Source organism: Fukomys damarensis, unplaced genomic scaffold (assembly GCF_012274545.1).
Source record: "Fukomys damarensis isolate Sample0158 unplaced genomic scaffold, DMR_v1.0_HiC HiC_scaffold_39, whole genome shotgun sequence".
In the NCBI taxonomy this organism is placed as follows: domain Eukaryota; kingdom Metazoa; phylum Chordata; class Mammalia; order Rodentia; family Bathyergidae; genus Fukomys; species Fukomys damarensis.
The window spans coordinates 112,942,787-112,964,952 of NW_022900951.1; the positions used below are offsets into that span (position 1 = coordinate 112,942,787).

Here is a 22,166-nt window from a genome sequence, read left to right on the forward strand (position 1 = left end):
GAATGTGTTATTTCTGCATCTTCAGACATGTTTCATTAATCCTGTGGTCTGTTTTTTTTTAAAGGAATCTGTCCATAGGTATTAATGATCTTCTAGGTTTCTGCAGGATTTGTAATTTCGCCCTTTTCATTCCTAATTGCATGAACTTGAGTCTTTTCTTATTTTTTTTTGATAAAGTTGGGTGGAGTTTATCAATTTTATATAATTTTTCAAAGAACCAACTCTTTGATTCATTGTTTATATTGTTTTCTTAGTCTCAGTTTCATTAATTCCTACTCCAATCTTTATAATTGTACAAGCTCTGGGCTTGACTTGTTCTTTTTTTTTTTTAGAAGTTTGAGATTCAACATTAGGTTTCTTTATTTGAGCTCGCTCTGTTTTTCTGATGTGAGAGTTCATGCCTATAAATTTTCCTCATAGAAATGATTTTATTGCATCCCATAAGTTCTAGTATGTTGCACTGATGTTATTGTATAGTTGTAAAAACTGTCTTATTTCTTCTTTAATTTCATCTGTAACCCATTGGTTGTTCAGGAGAACGATATTTAATTTCCATGTGTTTATGACATTTTGTGGTTTCTTTTGCCATTGATTTTTCAATTTCATGGCATTATGCTCTGACAATATACATGGAATAATTTCAATTCCTTTGCATCTACTTAAGCATGTTCTGAGCTAGTATGGAGTCTATTTTGGAGAATATCCCATGAGCAGCTGAGAAGAATGCATATTCTGATGTTGTGGGGTGGAACACTCTGAAGGTATCTATTAAGTACATTGTTCAAAGATTTGGTTCAGTTCTGGTATTTCTTTGTTGTTGTTGTTTGTCTAGTTGATCTTTCTATTTGTGATAGTAGGATATTGAGTTCCCTCATTAAAATTATATTAGTGCTTACTTGATTTTTTTCATGTTCACTAACATGTTTTATATAGTTGGGTGCATTTGTATTTGGTAAATATATATTCGTGGTTGTTATCTCTTCCTCTTGTATTGTTGTCTTAACAAGGATATAGCGACTTTTTTGTTGATCAGTCTTGGCTTGAAGTTCCCTTTGTCTCCAAATAGATTAGCTACCCCTGCTTTTTCTAGTTGTCTGTTACATGGTGTATTGTTTTCCATCCTTCAACTTTCAGTCTATGAATTTCTTTTTGAGTTAAATATGTTTCTTGTATGCAGCTTATTTTTGGATATTGTTTCTTGATCCATTTAGCCAGTTTGTTTCTCTTGATTGGTGAATTTAGACCATTGACTTGCCCTTGTCATATTACTTTTCTGTTGTTGGTTCCCTTTCTTTCCTCTGTGTTTAATTACATGCCTTGCCTGGTTAATTCATTCTCTCAGAGTTCATGGAGTTGTAGTCTTCATTATCTCTTTCAAGAATGCCCTAATGAGATTATTGACAATGCGAAATAGGAAGAAAAGGGCTAAAGGTGTAGGGAAAGTGGGAAGGGTAGGGGAAAGGGTAATAAGGGAAAGAAAAAAAATATGAGAAAATGAAAAAATGGAAATAAAATGTTTGTAAATGGGGAGGGGAGGAGGGGGTGAGGGGAGGGCAGGGACAAGGGGAAAAAATGAGAACCAAGACCTGTCATGTAAAGGTATAAGATCCCAATGATGAATGTACCTGTACTGTATACCTAAAATGTACCAATAAACTCAATGAGGAAAAAAAAGAAAAAGGAATGTCCTTCAAACCGGGTGTGGTGGAGCACACCTATAATCCCAGCGCTTGGGAGGCTGAGGCAGGAGAATCTATGAGTTTGAGACCAGCCTGGGCTACATAGCAAGTTCCAGGTCAGTCTCAACTACATAGTGAGACCTTGTCTCACAAAGCATCCCCCCCCAAAAAAATTTTGGAGTGCTGCTTTGGTTGTGGATTTTTTTTCAAGTATTTTTGTTTTTTGTCAAGGAAGTATATTAATCCTCTGTCAAATTTGAGAGATAGTTTTGTGGGGTACATCAATGTGGGGTCAAGTTTGATTTCTTTTAGCACTTGAAATACTTCACTCCAAGCTCTCCTTGTCTTAAGGGTTTGTGTTGAGGAGTCTGCTGTGAGTCTGATGGGCTTTCCTTTATATGTGATTTGTTTCTTTTCTATAACAGCTTTTCTTATTTTTTTTCCGATATCAGGAATCAAACTCAGGACCTTGTGCAGGACAGGCAGGCACAATGCCTCTGAGCTAAATCCTGGCCATTGTCTAACAGCTTTTAATATTCTGCTCCTGTGTTGGATTTCTAAAATTCTGACTGTTATGTTCTTTGGTGTAAATTTTTTTATTATGGATAATTGGAATCTTATATCTGTCTCTTTTCTGTTGAAATTATTTTTCCATGTTTGGGAAGTTGTCTTTTGTTAACCAGTTTTTATGTCATTTGTGCTAATGCTTGCTTTTTCATGGACTCTGATCAATCTTATATTATTCTTTCCATCATCTAGCAGCTGTTGATTGATTTTCCATGGTCCCTTGCTAATTTAAAGAAATCTTTCTTTTCATGATCGATAACCAAAAACCTGTCTGCTAGACCTAATATTCTGTTCTTACACTGGTTCATTCTGCTATGTATACTTTCAACAGAGTTTTTAATTGCTTGGTTATCTGTTTGAATCTGTTTCTTGGATTCTATTTCTTTCCTATATTGGGAATTCATGGTTTCCATCATTTTCCAATTGTTTTTATATTTATCTTCTCTGGATTTACTAATCATGCCCTATATGACCCTTTTATGGTCAACATCTCTGATTTTTTTTTCTCAAAGCTATTATTTATTCTGTACAAGGTTCCACTGTACATTAGATGTTCTTCTACTCTCACGGTAAAGAAGTGTACACCAGCCCTTGGGCTCAGGTTCACAGGTCTTCTCTAGAGAAAGGTGTCAAGCCAGGTAAACTCAGGATATCTCAGTGTCTCCCCAGGCATGCTGGGATGTTCTGCTTGAGAGGCATAAGCCAGACCTGGCTGTGGGGGTATGCAGAGTGCAGAGTTATGTGAGAAATTATTTCTGATTTGATTTTTTCTACAGCCTCATTCATTTGCTTGGTTACTTCCACTTTTATCACTTTAGTTCATCAAATAGTTCCACCTCATTGCTCTCCTGTGTTTGGCTTTGGTGAGCTGGAAATCTGTATTTACATGTTATTTCTGTGTCTTTTAACTTTATTTTAGTTTAATTTCTGTGTTGTTTATGATAGGTATCTTTATTGCTAGTATAGAGAACCTTTAGGAAATGACTACTTCTTAGAAATGTCTTCCTGGTGTAGCTGGATTTTTGGCTTTGACTCTTTTGTAAGGACCTACCTCTTCAATTTTTGGGGGATGAAAAATTGCCACCTATTTGGCCTAGCCCCTGGTTCTTTGGCACTGGCCTATAGTATTGTTTATGACCCTCAGGCAAATCTCAGTTTTGGTATATCAGGAAGAACAGCTGGTTGGAAAAATTATGTCACTTTGGCTAAAATAGTACAAGCAACAATAACAATTCCATAAACACATCCTAGAAAATGACAAATTGAGTTAGTTATTAATTTGCCACCTTTAACCATATGAACAGTTTATATAACTAAATCTAAAATAAACCAGAAAATTGTGTACAGTAAAAATCCCCCAATATGGTGATTTTACCCTCAGTGCAGAAAATTTAAAAGGGGTTAGGTTAAAAAAAAAAGACAAATAGAAGAGAAAGGAATTAAAAACAAGTCTGGGGGACAAGGGAAGATTAAGCAGTCTTTGAGAACTGGTGAAGACAGGAAGGAAAGTAAGAAGGAAGAAACAGAAACAAGAAGAGAACAAATAAAAACAAACTAGAAGCAAGGTCTCAGTTGTACAAAAATAAGAACAATCAAGAAAAATAGAAAAAAAATTTAAAAATCAGTATTTGCCATCACCCTCTTCTGCATCGTGATCTCTCTCTTTGCTCTTCTCGTAGGCACTAATTCTTCTTCAGATTCTTGCTGGATCCCAAGGACCCACTTCTTTCCTCCGTTTTCTCACGTTGCTATATTCCAGCAACTGGATTCCAAATATTGAAGAGGCTGTTTTTCTGCTGCTCACTAGTCCACCATTTTTTCATAAGTCCATTGGAGCTTGAGTATTTTTTCTATGAGGAGCTATTAAAGATTTTAAATAGTGATATGACAGCCCCCTTTTGTGTTTTAGAAATATCACAATTATGTTGACAAAATAGAGGTTGAATTTGAGAAGACAGAGACAAGCCAGGTGAGTCTTCTTTAGATGAGAGGGAGTGCTTTAAGTACCAGTAGGTGTGGAGCTGGACATACAAATAATGAGATGGGTTAAAAAGCTATTAAAGATTCAGATATTGTAGGTCTTGTTGACTAGTCAGAAGTGGGTCCTAAAGATGGAAGTATTAAGAATGGCTCTGGGTCTCTGAATGACCTCTATATAAACAGTGCTATATAGTGTAATCCCCAAGTAAGTCTGCTCCCTACAAGAGTCCTTTGCTTTGCTTCATAATACCTGGCAAGTACTAGGACCAGATAATGTGTTTTGTGAGTGCTGAATCAGATGTGGCTGCAAGAATTGAGTCTCCAAGACTCTCTTACCTAAGTAAGGTTTCCCTTTATTCCTTTGTGCAATGGCTAAAATTCTGACTTCCGCAAGATCTTTCTTTTGCATACCTTCTTCACTGCCACAAGTTCTGTAATTATTGGGTCTTAGAATTTAATCCCCACATGGCCATGGAAAGATTCTCTTTAATGGTTTGTTTATATTGAATAGAAATTGGTTAACAGTTGTTTTTCCTCCTCTTTTTCTTCCCGCTCTCCCTGTCCTCTCCCTTGTCTTCCCCCCCCCCGTTCCTTTTCTTTCTTTGAAGTACTGCGGATTGAACTGAGCTACATCTCCACCTCTTTTTTCAATTTCTTTAAATTTTATTTTGAGACAGGGTCTTACTAAGTCACCAAGTTGCTCAGACTGGGCTCAAATTGTGATCCTTTTGCGTCAGCCTTCCAGAGTGTTGTGATTCTAGGCTTTCACCACCATGGCTGGCTCTTCTTCTTTTTAAAATATATATGTATAGTCACACTGTGCAAACCTTAGAAGATATGTGCATTGGTTGCTAGCCTTAGCCTCAGACTGTGAATTATTTTCATTATAGAATTGCAATTAGTAGAAGGAAAGGGGAGGGAGTATGGGCTTCTCCACTGGCCTTAGACTGCCTCATTAATGATCCTGTAGCTGAGTTATGTTTTGGTTATGTATCACCTGACCTAATGATAAAATCTGAGAAAGCATTTCTAGCATTGGTTCAGTGTTTTCTCATTGGTTCAGTAAGCAAAGACACTGTGATTAAAATTCCCCCTCTGTCTTGTGCCATCTTTGGTTTAACCCCCTGGAGTTGTGATACAAACAATTGAGCTGTGGGAAAAATATTTTAATTTCTCTAAATCCTTTAAGTTGCTTTTAATTTCTGTGATGAAATTGCCCCTAGAAGAGAAATTTCTCCCACTTCTCTTGCTATTTATGTTTGTTCATAAATGAAGGAAGGAAGGAAGACAAAGGCAGACTAGTCCAAGGGTTGTGAACTCTGGATTCATAGTAGAATCAGCTGTGGAGCTTTTAAAAATCTTGATGCTTAGGCTGTATCCCAGATCAATGAATTTAGAATTTCTGAGCTTGTGACCTAGGCAATATTATTGGATAAATCTCTCCGGTTATTCCAAGATGCAACCAATGCTGAGGACTACCACAGTATATGAACAAACCCTAGGTGACTGTAATTCAAGCACCAAACCAGCATATCTATGATAGCTATCATTTCTTGTGTGCCTCTTCTGACAGGCACTCTAATAGATCTTATCCTTTTTCTCTCAGAAAAAGCTTTCACTTGGTGAGGTATCATTCCTTTCCACTGTGAGGAAAGAGGAGGTAGGTGGCTTAGTCTACCTCAAGTTGCTAAGTATCTGTTTTACTCCAAAGGCTAGATTTTTTTAGCTAAGCTGGCTAGCAGAACAATATAAAAATTGATGGGTTTGTGTGTTTTGGGTAGGAGACAATTTTGTAAGTAGAGCATCAAAAAATTTAGATTTCACAGACATTTCAATGGTTTATAGGAATATAGGTAGCACATTGGAATCAGGGGTGTTTTAAATTCAGAGACTTGTGTTAGCCAGCCTCACATTTGTTGTACCCAGAGCCTTTGAAATCACTGGAATCAGAAAAGGAAGCTTACAGTAGGAACACATACTATCACCCCCATATTTCAGCTGAAAGACCCAAGGCTTGGCCAGATTGTCACTTGTACAGTGTCAGACATCTAGTAACCAACAGAGTAGATCTGTGTCACTCTGTGCCCATAGTCTTAATCACTTACTGACTTGTGATAAAGAGCTTTAAGTGTTAGAAGGAAGTAGTTAGATGTATATTGAATGTAAAGTTATTCTGAGTTTGGAAATTGGTAAAGAAAAAAGTAACAGAGGTTTTAACATGGCTGAATAGAAGAGAAACCACTTTAGAGCTACTCAGAGGAAATCAACTAAAAACACAGGTAATTTGAAGAAAGAGAGGGACACATCCTAATGCAAAATTCAATCTGAAACAAGAGACTTACAGATCAAACAATACATAGGCACAGGACTTCATAAAATAACATACCAGCCCATAGGGCTGCCAGTGGCTCTGCTGCCAGTGTGGTGTGCAGAACAGAAATTGCCATTCTGGAATGTTTAAAGAAAAAAAAAACTGTGGCAAACTCAACCCACACAGGATAGATCTAGGATATAAGGACCCTTACCACTTTTGCCTTCCTGCAAACAGAAGACGCAGCCTGGCAACAAATTCCACAGCTCACACAGGTGTGAGTGACCAGGAAGCTGCTCCCTCCCTGACTGGCCACCAGGGTTTTTTTGTTGTTGTGTGCCATAGTGGCTAACTGGAACCTCTAGTGACAAGGTTAGGGAATACAGTAAATAGTAAGTGGAAGAGTATACCCCTCCTACCCCGTGACTAGTGGCCCAAAAGAAGGACTTGGACTGTAGAAGCAGGATTCAAGAAGCCTAGGGCCACCCACAGGGCAATGAATGGGAAGATAGCACTGCTGTTCCCTATGGTGAGCAGTGTGAATGGAGCCAACAAAGTGGAACAGAAGAAACTGCCCAACAAGATCTGGGAGGGGCCAACTGCACACTGGCTGGGAAGTAGCCTCAGGCTATCTCTGGTGCCATGGAAACTGGAAGAGCCATGCAGAGACAAACAGGTTAAACAGACATGGGTGGGATGCCAAGAGACGTCCAGAGAGCTGCTGGTGGAACACTGGCTCCAGCCTCACATCTGGAAAAAAAGACCAGCCCCATACCCAGAACTAATCCTACCACAGACTTGGTGGCTCAGATTTGGACTCTGTCTTGAGCACTATCAGAATTGTGGGCATCAGAGGAATTTTTTTGGTTTTCTTTCTTTCTTTCTTTTTCTTTCTCTCTTTCTTTCTTTCTTTCTTTCTTTCTTTCTTTCTTTCTTTCTTTCTTTCTTTCTTTCTTTCTTTCTTTCTTTCTTTCTTTCTTTCTCTTCCTTCCTTCCTTTTTTCTTTCTTTACCTGTTTCATTTTCATTTATCTGTGTTTTTTTGTTTAGATTTTAACTTGTATTGCTTTTTTTTGCTTTGACATATTTTTCTATTTCCTCATCTATCTTGATTTTTTTTATATTTTCATGCAAGTAAATGTAGTCTCTAGTCTTCCTGGTTCACCTTGATATTCTTTAGCTTTGTTTTTTATTCTTTCTCTCCTGTTATCTCCTCCTGTTTTCCAAAGCTTGGATGATCATCCTTTCTTTCAACCTTGCTGCTACTAGAGTCCTCTTCATTTATTTCTCTGTTTTATCCTCTATCCCTCTTAATTCCTCCCAATAAGGTAAAAGCTCTCTATAAAGGGGAAACTCAATATATAAAAGTTCCTGGTTTATGTTGGATTTTGTTATATAATTGTAGCTCTTGCTTCCATGCTTCAAGGTACCAAATTAATAGATACCACAGTTTGTCATATTCTAGACTGTGCTTGATGATATTGTTATTGCTGATTGCACTACTTTAATCAGAATGCCATACCTCTTGTAATCAGTTGTTCTCCCTTGTATAATAACATGGTGATTATCTGGGGTTGTAACCATCACAGTAGTCTAGTACCAAAGTACTAAGTTCTAAGCTAAATAGTGACTTCGCATCTCTAATAAATGGGAAGAGAGAATCTTGGACAGGAACAAAGACCAAGATCCAGTTACACCTAGAAGACTTCTCTGAGGAATAGACATATCCTAGGTTAGCTGTGAGAGTAGTGATAAAACTATCTACCATAAGAAATTTACAAGCGTCAAAACAGAAAACAAATTAAAATTTAGAAAACGACAAGACGCAGAAGCAAAATGCAACACTCAGCTATTTTATCTTTGACCAAGAGTCCAAACACCTTCAGTGGAAGAAAGATAGCTTCTTTAATAAGTAGCACTGGAAAAACTGGCTTTCCACATGCCAAAGACTAAAACTAAACCCATGTCTCTCACCATGCACTAAACTAAAGCCAAAATGGATCAAAGAATTTTTTTTGCTCGTTACAAAGATTTAAATATTAAATAAGAAACACTAAATCTTCTGGAAGAGAGAATAGGTAGAACTCTTGAAGACATAGGTACAGGCAAAGACGTCATGAACAAAGCCCCAGTTGCACAGGAAATGTTATGAATAATGAACAACTGAGATCTCATCTTACTAAAAAGCTTTTGCACAGAAATAATGAAGAAGGTGAAGAGACACCCAACAGAGTGGGAAAAAGTTTTTGTCAGCTCTTCTTCAGACAAAAGACTGATATCTAGAATATATAAAGAACTGAAAAAAAAAATCAAACCTTCCAAATTTGAAGACCCAATCTAATAATGGACATCTGAGATGAATATATACTTCTCAGATAAAGAAGTAGAAACAGCAAAGAAATATAGAAAAAATGTTCAGCATTACTGGTCATTTGAGAAATGCAAATTAAAACAATGCTGAGGTTTCATCCCACTCAGAAAGAATGGCTGCTATCAATTAATGAACCAATAACAAATGCTGGTGGAGCTGTGGGAAAAAGGAACCCTTCTCCATTGTTGGTGGGAGTGTAGACTGGTGCAACCATTGTGGAAATCAGTGTGGAGAGTCCTCAAAAAACTAGAACTAGAGGTTCCATTTGACCCAGCTATTCCTCTTCTGGGCATATTCCCAAAAGAAGTAAAAGCATCATACCACAATGATATATGCACACCCATGTTTATAGTGGCAATTTGTAATAGCTAAAACTTGGAAATAACTCAAATGTCCATCAACCGATGCAATGGATAAAGAAGATTTTTTTATACAATGAGTTCTGCCCAGCCATAATGAAGGATAAACTTGAGACATTTTTAGACATTTAGATGAATGTACCTAAAGTCTATACTCCTAAGAGAAATAAATCACACCCATGTGTAAATATTGTGTGTTTCTTTGTTGTGAGAAACTGAAAGTATAAAAAAGGACCAAAATATATTACAGATAATGTGAAATAGGAAGAAAAAGTTCAAATGGGCAGGGGCATTAAGGCGGGAATGGGGGAAAGGAAGAAAGGGCAAAACAAAAAAAGATAGAAAAATTGAAACAAATATTTTGTAAATAAGGAGGGGAAGGGTTTGGAAGGAGGGGAGAGGAATGGGAAAAAAAGGAATCAAGAGGAAAGAGAAGAATGAAGATATGTACAGGTACAAATTCCATATGGTGAATGTGGTTATTATATATATATATTTTTTTTTATCAATAAACTTAATTTAAAAAAATAAAAAGGCGATGACTGTGCCTAAAACTTCCTGTGATCTTGATGTTGAGTAAGATGTTTTCCTGGATAAATTGTCTCAAAGTGTACCTATTAGACTAATCCTATGAATTTTCTTCGGTTAAGATCACTTGAAATAATGTATGTTCTTAAAATAATAATATATATGTGACATAATATATATGTTCTTATTAACGCCAGTGAAACCACATATTTAAGAAAAATTGGGTCAAGATTATATCACTCTAAAACAGAAAGGCATCTTCTTTTGTCTATCCTCTGCTCTATATAATCTGCACATTTATGCCATGTAGTGTTCACATAGATGTGTTGCCTAAGAGTTGTTTGAGGTCTGGCTCTTCTAAGCTAACAAATACTATCATAAAGATTGTCCATGCCACTATACAATCTTCATATTTGTCATTTTGATGACCATAGAATTTCATTTATTACTTACACATCAGTTTATCTAGTCACCTGTTTGGGGATTATTTGATTTGTTTGTAATCCTTTAATGTTGTAAATCATAGGATTTTGATCACATTTTCACAGATAAATTTTTTGTTCTGGGGCATCATTTCTTTAGGATAACTCCCCAGTGATATTTTCCAAGCTTAATAGTATAAAATTTTATTTAGGAAACTAATGTTTGCTTTGGGTATTATGTTAGTTACTTTTTTCTTGTTGCTGCGACAAAATACCCAACACCTAAAGTTAGAGGGGAAGGGGTTTATTTGGCTCACAGTTTGTAGAGGTTTCTGTCCATAATCAGCTGGCTCCAAAGCATGGATAGCAAAGAGGCCTTGGAGAGGAGAAACAACATGGCACACACAAGGCCACAAAAGTCACAAGAGAGTTTAACACATCTTTCTGCCCCTTTCATCTCATTCAGACTACCAGGATCAGGGCAACACCAAACTAATTACTCACTTAGCATCACACATTCCAGATTCAACTACCACCGAAAAAGAAAGTCCCATCTCATATACATGAGGCTTTGCAGGAAGGGGGAAGGATCTAAACACAAATCATAACAGGTATACAGATAAATAAATGATTCTCCTCTTTGGTGCACATAATGATAATGGCTACTTACATTTTTTAAACTGAAACAAGTTATAAGAATTTTTTTTTTGTTTGTTTGAGACAGGGTGTCACTATGTAGTTTAGACTGCTCTGGAACTCACTGTGTAGCCCAGGCTGGTCTCAACTCACAGAGATCCTCCTGCCTCAGCCTCCCGAGTGCTGGGATTACATGCGTGCGCCACCACGCCCGGCTAGGAATTTTGTTGTATTAAAACAAACCTTGGACCTCTTTGAAATGAAGAAAGGAGACAGATGGAGAGAAGGGGAGGGAGAGGAAGGGAATGGGGTGAATAAAAAAAAGAATGAAGACATGTTTTATGCATGTATCAACCCTGCATGATGAATGTAATCGTTAGGTACTAGAAACATGCACTAATAAAAAGTTTAAAAATTATACAAAATAAGATTTTTCAGTCTTTTATTTTATTTTATTTTATTTGGTACCGGGGATCAAACTTGGGACCTTGTGCTTACAAGGCAGGTGGCAACATCACTGAGCTAAATTCCCGGCAAGACTTTTCAGTCTTAAAGGAAACAGAGACGTTAAGCTACTCATTTTTGGGTTTTGGCTTTGGTTAGAGACCTGCGGAGTTCATTCAGGTGGGTTCTCAAGTCCATTTGCAGGTGACTGCTCCTGGCCCTGCTTCTCTTCCTGTTTGCCTAGCGAAAGAGTGCAGTGATTTTCATTTGATAATGTTCAAGTTTTGAAACGTGGGTAGCAGTAACGCATCTCAAGAGTGACGTGCTTTGTGTTCTCAAGAAAACTACTTTGATTTACTATGATGTCTGGCTAACGAAGATCTTTTTCGTTTTGTTCCAGGGACAAGCAGATTTTTTTCTTGCTTCTGGTTTAGTTCTACAATCGACATTGTGGTGTGGATTAAAGAATTTCTCAAAATGCTCCCAGGCACAACATCCTTGCTTTTGAATATCTGCAGATCTCTAAGAACATCTATAGAGATACATATGTGTGTTCCTAATTATATACATTTCAAGTACGCATAAGGGAAATGTCATTGTCTGATCTGTTTGTATGATTGATTGCATGGAAGAAAACAGGTTGGGAGACAGATTTCTTCTAAGTCAGAGTTTTTTGATTAGATAAAAGAGTTTTAATTTAGAGCAGTTAGAGTAAAGAAGGCACATTTCTTTTAAAAAATTAAAATTGAGTACACTGGTTCTTCATATGAAAACCTTTTTTTCCCCTTTCCCTCCTCATATTGTTCAGAGCGTCTAATTTCTCCATTAGAAAAATAGTTCCCTTGTCAAATAAATCTTATATAAAATGGGCATCTTTGTTTGTTTGTTTTTTGAGACAGGGTCTCACTATGTAGTTGAGACTGACCTGGAGCTCACTGTGTAGCACAGGCTGGTCTCCAACTCACTGCGTTCCTCCTGCCTCAGCCTCCCAAGTGCTGAAGTTACAGGCGTGCACCACCACGCCTGGCCATAAAATGGGCATCTTTTGAACTTAAGATTTGACAAATTATTATTCTTTTGATTATTGGTTGTTTCTTTCTTTCTTTTTGAACTGGGGATCGAAGTTGGGACCTTGAGCTTGCAAGGCAGGCTGCAGAACCACTGAGCTAAATCACTGGCCCGATTATTCTTTTGTTTGTAGGTAATCATTTAAAAATATATTTTGGTTTAACAGCTTTTTTTCTTTTGAGATAGGGTCTTTCACTATGTAGTTGAGCCTGACCTGGAGCTCACTATGTAGCATAGGCTGGTGTCAAACTCACAGTGATCCTCCTGCCTCAGCCTCCCGTGTGCTGGGATTACAGGCGTGCGCCACCACGCCATGCTATGATGGATTTTTTGGACAAATACTGATCTCACATAGGAAAACATTTGAAAAATGTCTACCCATACCTTCAATTTGCAAACAGCCTCAAAGCTACCCTAAAACTGAGGAGTACTTGCTTCTGTGTGCAGGCTAAAAGAGATCATGTCCTTGGAGGGGAGATTGGAATAAGGAGGGAAAGGGTCATCGAGTCCTGACAGAGAGCGTAAGAGAAGTAAGAGTCGTGTAGTTACTTCATAGAAGAAAATAATTCACTAACCACTGTAGGCCTTGGCCTGTATTAGAAAGGCCAGCGCTCCGGGTGATAGCAAATGGCCCGGGGCCTGGTGTAGAGCCATGGAAGCAAATGTAGCTACAGAAGGTACCAGAAAGTCTTCTGAGAGTAGGATTTTCAGATCCTCTCAGTTGCCTTCCACAGTCTCATAATACAGGGCTGGGCCCTTAGCCCTGCATAAAAGAAAGAGAAACTGCTATTATGAGGCTCACTGGAACCCATTCCATTCCCCTCTAATTCTCTGGATTAAGCAGTGGGTTACTGAGCTTCAGGGAACTTCTTCCCTGGAGGTTGGCTGCCTGATAGTTTTCCCTGAGCTCCCAAGCCCATTTGTTTGCACGGATAGTAGTACTTGCTAGAGAGGCACATTTATTTCTGCAGCAGAAGAAAGTGCCTGGGTGGCATTCTTGGATTAAGCAGAAGGCCGCGCATACAACTGTCATGACAGCCATCTCTGAACATCTTGAAAGTGTGTGTAAGTTGCTATTTAGGTGTTTTGCTATTTAGGTTTTGGAGTGAAAAGTGAAGAAGAGTGCTTTACTTTGATTGAAATCAGGCTGAATAGCTCCCTGAGCCTCCTAGCTTGGGTCCGTGAATACCACTTCGGAAGCGTGAGGTGTGCTAATTCCTTGCACCACTCCTGATGAGAGTAACAGAAGAGGAGCTACCAGTATGTCAAGTATTTCAACTCAGGAAGAACTAGGGGCTCTTAAGTTTTAGACGTATTTGCCCATCTCATCTGTGTACTGTGTTTTCATATGTTATGGCTGCATTCAGTGTATAATTGTTTTATGAAAGCAGGGCTTGAGGGAAAGCATTCCTCCTGTTCTATAAACCCGGCTGAGCGGGGTGGAACTGAGGTGAGTGTGATGAACTAGGCCGGGCTGAGCCGGGTGTGCTGAGGAAAGTGTCCTGGGCTGGAGTAATAGGCAGCAGGTGCTAGAGACCAGCAAAGATGATGGGGTGGAACTGTTTCCTAAAACCAGGGCCCACCCTCCTGCTCACACCTCCTTGCCTTTGGAATACAGCTGATTATTTGATAGCCTCATGATCATCGTACTCCATGCTCCTTCTCTGCCAACCCCACCCTCACTTTGAAATCGTTTTTGTTCATAGAGGACCAGGCTAATGCTTGTCTTTCAGCAAGCCCTCCCTGATGCCCACCCCACCATCCCACTGTGTATTTCCTACATTGGAATACAAACTATGGGAGCCTTTACATTCAGTACTACCCTGTAGTGTAGTAAGTCATTTCTCCTCTGCCTGCCCCATTCGAATGAAAGAGAAGGGATGTGTTTCCCTCACTGTGGTCTCAAGAAGCTTGGCATAGTAACCAGATTCACACATAAAATTAGACTTTATTAGCATGTTTATGAAGAATATACCAATGACAATTTACAGCACCTATTTAAGAAACACAATGATTACTAAATAATACTCAGTTAAATCACAAACTTAGATCTCTCTGCATTGTCCAAGCAGGAGTCCGTTATTCCTGTCCAACAAAAAAATGCACATAACCATTTTAGAAAGGATCTAACTAAAGTCAGCCGATATATGAAACCTCAGCCTTGGGCACAGTCTCTGAGACTACTGGCCCAGGTAACACTATAGAGTCACAGCTCAGATTTGACTGGGGTGTGATGGGGTTTCTCTTCTTGCTGAGAGGAGGATAAAGTCCACCCCTTTTGTGCACCTGAAGATAAGCTGTGCCAATGGGAACTTGGCCCCAGGATTGGAGTTTGACAATCCTTTATAAAGGCACTTTTAAATTACAAATACTTTTTTTAAAAGGAAATGTTTAAATTTAAAATGTAAAGTATTAAAGAGAACTTTTATGGTCGGAATGTATTTTTTTCTATTCTCAGTTTCAAAGTAGCACATAAAATTTGTTACTAAAGGCAGTTTAATGATTTAATAAGGGTCTATATAATATAGTTTTCTCAATAATATTTTCTCAAAATATAATAAAATTATCTCATAGTTCTCTTTTGTCTGTTGCAAATACCACTAATTTGCAATTAGAATTCTCAAATGCGTCAGCCATGACCCTCAGAAGAGTAATGGGAGTCACCCCTCCATCCCCTATTGTCTTGAAGACAACCAAGCAGAGGGGGAAAAACGCATAGCAGCCCTTTTCTGGGTTTGGGGACTGCTCCGGGAGGGCTGGGATAGTCACAATGTGGATCTGCTAAGTGCAAATCCTGTCACTTCACGTCAGGTACTGGCTACAGGCTGGGTCTTGAAAGTGCAGCATTCTTTTCATCCTGCCAAGAGGACTCCGACAGTCTATCCAGAAGTCCTTGCTTCTCAACAGGGAAAGGATTGTCTTCTTCGATTTTGCATTCTATACATTCAGTTCATGGAAAACAGGCATACAGGTGCCAGGCGTGTTGTGGAGAACAACCAGGGAGGTCTTCAGCCGAGATGATAGGTTCACATTAGTGACCAGTCATACCAGAATAAGTTTCTGCCTGTCATGTGCTATGCCAGGGATTTAAGGGATGAAAGGCACCACTTCCTGCTAGCTCACTTTCGAGCCATCTTACATATCTTGTAGTATACACTTTAAAAATAAAATTTTTTAAAAACAAAAATACTATGTTCTATTTCAGAAACTGACCAAAGTGTTGGCCGCACATAGAATCTGCATGCATTTAATTAACTAACTTTACATGTACATACTACTCACTTTTTAGAACAACACTATCTACGAACACACACGATCTAATACCTAGCACCTTATCTCCAAGAACACTTACACTTTATATACAGGTAGAGCATACATTTAGAAGAATTACTACAAAAGTTTCACATCACCGAAACAGGACAAAAATACCAAATTTTGAACATTAAAAGTTATAATACAGATGAAGTCGGGGGGGAAGCCACTCATGTTTGAAGCACCGAACTAAAACCAATCTTGTTCCTGACTATGTTTTAGAGATTCAGGAATGAATTCTGACATAGCAAACCTCCTATGAGTGATCAAGTTACTGTGGTTTCCCGTTGGTGTGTATACTCTGAGACATGGAGGCTTTGAGAGGCAATGATGGAAATACCTAACTCCTATTGGCAACTTTCGTTTGCCTTGAGGATTCATGTCCTTCTTATTAAAGAGCAGTGAACTGGTCAGTGACATGGCAGTCAATGGCCAAGTTCACTGGATTTTAGCTTTCCTATTTATTCCTCCAGCAGTTTTGCTGCTTATAGCAGGAAGCGTGCTATAATAAGCTGAGCATCTGTCAGGGAGGAGAGACTATAGAATTGGAAAGATTGTATGACAAAGGTTTGCCTTCTTTGGGAGTTTTAGACCATGGTCTGCTTTTCCTACTCATGCCTCTTCTCTTCATGCCGAAGTTTGGAGGGGCTTTGAGCAGCCAAGTGCACCCATCCAGCCCATAGAAGACGAGAGAGATAAGGAGGAAGAGAGTGAAAACCATACTGTTTCTGCTTATCTTGGTCCTTGGCTAGCAGCCAACTAGTCCTTTAATCCTCTGTCCACTTTAGAAGGAAAAGACATTTTGCTTGGAGAAACGTCTCCTGACAACCTGGGGTTTATCTTCAAGAGAAATACAACAGAAAACACCTTATGAAGTGGATTTTTTTTTCCTCAAAAATATGGGAGAGGGTAGGTAAGAAGGAAAAATCACAGTTCAGTAGGTTACTGCTTCACCCCAGTGATCCTAAGCATTTTATCTTAGAGATTTCAAATTACCAGAGGATACATACTTTTTTCTCCTCCAAGTGGTGTGTTTCAGACACTTTTAAGAGAGTTTTGGCAAAGTCAAAGAACGAAAGATATTTTAATCATATAATTTTTTTTCAGGTAGTACGAAAAATTCTTTGGAAGCAACTTTACCTAGCATAATTGGCTGATCATGTACAAAATAAGGCAATCTCAGGCAACTTATAATTTTATAGGTAAAAGATTTTGTGGGTTTTTGCTGAAAGAATTAGATGATATTATAGGACTGAATATGTTCTCAAAATGTGTTGAATAGAGTGCTTTTTAGAAATAAGGTGCCTAGCTCCTCCTAAATCATGAAATGGCACTTTTCCTTACCTGTTGAATTTGAAGTAGGTATTGAGTCATCTCTTGGATCGGAGTTGGGCAGACTGAAAAGTACCTCGAATTGCTGCTGGCCACTGCTATGGCTTCAATGGGCCCTGGGTCCCTGTGAGTCTCATAGCTCTAGGTTTGGAAGGGATGGATGGGCAGTGGGTGAACACACACAGCTTCAGGCACAGATGGGCATTCCTGACGGGCCAGCACAGCAGGGGCGGGGGGAGAGCAGGTGAAGGCAGTGGGCAGGAAGGCAAAAGGGAGGCAGGGGGCTGGAAGTGCGCAGGCCTTTCCAGCAGCTGGTATGTGTGGTGTCTTGTGAAGAAGGGCCCTCACATCACCCCAGTGACAGAAGCCCAAGGCTTGCTTCTTGCTGCTGCTTTCCCAAGCTTGTTGAAATTGGTGTTAATCAAAGAACCTGTGACTCCTTGGCAAACTAGATGCCCTATTCTTAAGTAAGAGAATCATTCCATTTAAAATCACATCATTTCAAAGTCGTGTTTGTCTGGCCTCTGTACTGTAATGGGAGTTTTTACTGCACATATGAAGTAGCCTTGGCAAAAGAATACATCCTTTAAAAACATTGGGGAAAAGCAATTGCACACGAGGATCTGCAAGGCTAATGATGCCTTTTTTTGTGTGTGCTTTCAGATTTTCAAATGGCAAAACAGTATGTGCAGCAAAACCTCATTAAGTGGATGGTGCTTTATTCAAAATAGCAAAAAAGAAAAAAAATTGAAGCAGTTCCTATCTCTAAGCTAACCAGAGGCCCTATTGTTCAGTAAGAAGAAAGTGTCATCAAAGCAGAATGCCCTTAATTCAAAAGTCCTCTTTTTCAGCATCTTATTTTCAAAAGGTCTTCACCTTTGAGGAATCCAATTTGACAAAAGAATGGACAGAGACTAAAATAGGTAAAAGGGAAACTTTAGAAGGAACTGGTGAGTCTCGGCACCCTAGAGAATGTTGTGTTTGCCGTTAGATGGACTTACCACACTTGCACAGGCTCTGGTTCCATTTTGGATTTGAGATTTTGGCAAACAATTCTCTCTGATACACTTTGAAGGGGGTGAGCTTTAAAAATAAAACAAGAAGTTCGGTTTCAACAAAATGTTGGAGACATTTATGCTTGAAATCCCTTTTCCTGCTCAGTAACAATTTCCACTAAAAGGACAGGCTATAGCTACTTTGAACTCCTTTGACCATTGCAGTCTTGCAAGGCACTAACCATCCCTCTGTAAGAGGACTGATCACATAAGCCGTTTCTGCACCTGGGTATCCCTTAAGGACAGGTCATTGCAAGAATCCAGCAATAAATTGGTATAATGCATTTATGACTATTCACTTGCTTCACAAATTTTTCAAGAAAAATAAATGAATTGTGAGTTTGAACTTTAACCCGAATGCCTTGTTTGAATTACCACATGGTACAAATTAGAGGAGTCAGAATGCAGTTTCCATGGGCATGTTGTTTTGACAGGTCAACTGGATGCTGTTTGGTTCTAGCCCCTCTCCTACATTCTGAATATGACAATCCCAAGTTTCCATGCAGACATAGTCATAGCCCAAACACACTGCTGTTTACCTCTACCCCTTGAGAAACTCATGTTGGAATCTGTGAGGAGGAAGAGATAAAAAGAAATATACATGACCTGGACATATATATAAATGAAAATTTGAGTCTTCATAAAGATAGCAATCACACCAGAATGAGGCTAAACTCTGAATATGGCCAGGCTTATACAAAACCAGCTGGTTAACCTTTTTGTTTAAGTAAATACTCCATTCTCTCCCTCCACCCATAACAGTGGATTTTTTGCATGGACACTTAGTTGGCTGCAGAATTGCTTTAATTTGGATTTCAGGAGGATGAAAACCACCAGCTTAACTGTTTTTTTGGCTCCATGTTATTTGGTCTGAACCCTCTGAAATAGGTACATCCTTGCCCAAAGTGATTTCAGGTTTGAAAAATCTTCCTTTGTATTTACCCTAGGGATAATTTAGATAGTACAAAGGTTTTCCCAAAGGGATACATTTCATCAGCAATAATTAGGATATGTCTGATTTGAATGCTTTGATTTGGGGGGGGGTTGTTTGGAATAGGTCAGATGTTTTCCAGCTATTATAAAACCTTCCTGTCATATCTGACTCTCTTACACTTCTTTCCCATATCTGAAGAAAGCTTAAAAGTTTTAGAGAGAGCTATGGGCTGAAAAGACACATGAGTAATGCGGGAGGAAGAAAAATGTTCATCCTATTTTTTGCCTAGGAATTCAGGAACAAAAAAGAGATTTCTGATAGACATATCTCTTGATTGGCAGTGTGAGTTTTGCAGAACTTTGACCACTCATAGTTGAATTTCTCTTTTTCCTGGAAATAATTTGACCAAAAAGGTTAATCTGAAACAAAACAGAGCAAAACAAGTGATTGAAGGAGAACTGGAACATTCTTATGAGTATACTGATTCAGTCACAAAGGGGAAATTGGAAACTAGTTGCATGCTTTCTGTCTCACTATTATTCAAATAGGAGATGGAAATGATTTTACTGTCAGTCGACAATTTTCCACTTCCATGGAGAGAGCTCAGTCCTACCACCTGTGTAACCCAGGATTTTAGAGGAAAAAACCCAACTGGTTAGCCCCAAGGATGTGGTCTCCTTCTCTCCCTTTGGACTAGCTTCCCATTTCATATGTGTCCTTCCACATTTCTCCATCCTTTTAAGGGATCTGGAAGCGTTTCTGGTATTCTAACTACACAATACCCTTTATCTTAATTTGCGTGACAGTCTCTGCATCACACTGTGGGTCTCGCCAGTTCAGAATTTGGCTCATACGCTGATCAGTCCATCAAGATCTGCATCTTGGGCTTCGTGGATGATTTGGTCCATTGCTTTTCCTTCATTTGAACATAAACTAACCCCTGGACAATATTAAGCTCCTGACTCGAGGACCAAATAGTCTTTGAGTCCACAGGCATCATCTTCCCTTTCCCTCAGATATAAAGCTGGCATGTTCTAGCTCTGGGGAGAAGGGCAGAATACCAAGCATAGTTCCCAAATAGATAGCCCTTGTTGCTTTAAGAAATTTAGAGCTTAATACTTTTCTGGGGGTAAAATTTCAGCCAGAATCCTCAAGTACATGCTTTGAGGGGCACACCTTTAAAGGAAGAACCCAGTTCCCAAATCTTCCAAATCTACCTTGTGGTGAAAAAGGATTTGTGTGCAACACCTTTGCCTGAAATGGTATGGGTTGGCATTAATGGGAGTGTGGGTGGTCCACTGAAAAGAAAGCTGCACTTGTTTTCTGTTTTGTGGACAGTGCAAGGTTTGCATTAGCACTAACTTCAAGGTGAAGTAGCGGAATCACGGGAGGGGACGATCTTGCCTTCAGTCCCTCCCTCTGAACCTGCTTCGCTTCCAGGCACTTCTGGATGGCTACCTTCTTCTCTTTCAGGCTTCTTCCTGCAGAAAAACTTCTTCAGAATTTCCTGGATTTCCTTCTTGATGGTCTTGTGCATGTATCCATAGATGTAGGGGTGAATACAGCACTGCAGGAAGAAAAGCCAGATTATTATTGTGATCACCCACTGGGGTACCTTGGTTTGGACATCCACCCACACGGCCAGGACTGCCAGAAAGCAGTAGGGCCCCAGGGAGAGCACGTAGGAGAAAATGATGAGGAAGATCACTTTAGCAGCCTTGCACTCATAACACCTGGGCAGAGGAGGGTGGGTGTTGCTGTCCTGATGACTGGTTAGCATGTTTTCTGGGATGGTCACGGCTTCGATGTCACCCTCACTGAAATTGACGTCATCCTCAGCAAACTCTATGTCATCTTCGCCCAAGTCGATGCTGCACTGATTGACCTCTGCGTGGCCCTTGTTTGCCTTTGTGCTGCTCTCTGTCACTTGAGCGCCACCTTTCTTATCTTCTGCGCTGCCAACACTGACCTCCTCGCTGCTGCCCTTGGCCTCTGGGATACACTCACTCATCTGCACACTTCCTTCCTTCCCCTTCATGCTGCCATCCTCTTCGGCCTCTGAGTCGCCCTCCTTGGCCCTGGCCTCTCCTTCATCCTGGCCATTGAACTCGCTCTCATCCTGCAACTTATCCTTCTCTGCTCCCCCTTCATGCTCATTCTTCACACGGTCCTTGACTCGCACACCCAAGCTGTGGCTCTTGACTCTGTACAGCAGGGCATGCTGCCGCCGGGCTGCACCGAACACCACAGAGTAGCATGCGACCATGACAATCAGTGGGATCACAATGAAGGACACCACGCTGAGAATCGTGTAGGTGGGGCTGGACCCCCAGATCATGGAGCAGAGGGCATTGCGCTCATCAAAGCCAGCCTGGCCCCAGCCATAGAGCGGGGGTGTGCTCTGCAAGAAGGCCACGATCCAGGTGCCATAGAGGAGCATGTAACCACGGCGCTGGGTCATCTTGGATGGGTAGGAGAGAGGGTGGATGATGGACAGGTAGCGATCTATGGACACCACGACAATGGTGTTTACACTGGCAAAGGCGAACAGGTGAGTGAGGCTAACCAGGGCTGTGCAGAAGTGGCTGTTGAGGGGCCAGAAGAGAGGCACGGAGGTGGCCACGACCCAGGGGGCCACGAGAGCAACCTGCAGCAGGTCGGTGACGAGGAGGTTAAAGATGAAGCGGTTGGTCATCTGCAGCAGCTGTGGCTTGCGCTGCAACACAAGCGCCAGGACTACATTGCCGATGAAGGAGATGGTGAGGAAGATGAGCAGCACGGTCGCTCGGATGATGCCGTGTGCCAGGCTGATAGGCATTTTGGAAAGGGGTATGCACGCCTGGGTGCTGTTGTTCTCGCGCGTGCTGTTGGTGCAGGTGGGTGCCATGGCGATGGCGGGCAGACCGACTCAGTGCGGGCCGGTGCGCAGACCGCACACAGTGTCTATGCTGGGGATGAAAGAAACACGTGGGCGGGGTTAGTGCCTTGGCAAGAGGAGAAGCCTGGCGGTGCCCAGCCCAGCAGCACTGCTGCAGGACCCCTCCCTCGCACCCTTGCGCAGTCGCAGCCCAGCCCAGGCAGTTTCTCTGGCTCTATCTCTGGCTCTCCGTGTCTCTGCCTTTCTCTCTGCAGGTCTCTGATTTTCTCCTGTCTCTCTCTCCTGCTAGTG

General features: G+C 40.3%; 1 protein-coding gene and 1 long non-coding RNA gene across 10 annotated transcripts in view; one reads left to right on the forward strand and one right to left on the reverse strand.

Annotated features, from left to right (window-relative positions):
- The window catches only part of LOC104873709, an 89,798-nt gene extending 77,896 nt beyond the window's left edge, over nt 1–11,902 (forward strand). For all 9 annotated transcript variants that reach the window (XR_004515841.1, XR_004515837.1, XR_004515834.1 and 6 more), the window contains one exon: nt 11,697–11,902. This is a non-coding gene — a long non-coding RNA (uncharacterized LOC104873709). The remainder of the gene's footprint in view (nt 1–11,696) is intronic.
- A 2,440-nt stretch (nt 11,903–14,342) lies between these two features.
- Gpr101 (G protein-coupled receptor 101) lies at nt 14,343–21,956 on the reverse strand. The gene has a single exon (XM_010640528.2). The coding sequence runs from the start codon at nt 21,882–21,884 to the stop codon at nt 20,361–20,363; it is 1,524 nt and encodes a 507-aa protein (XP_010638830.1). The 5' UTR covers nt 21,885–21,956; the 3' UTR covers nt 14,343–20,360.
- Nucleotides 21,957–22,166: the final 210 nt, after the last annotated feature.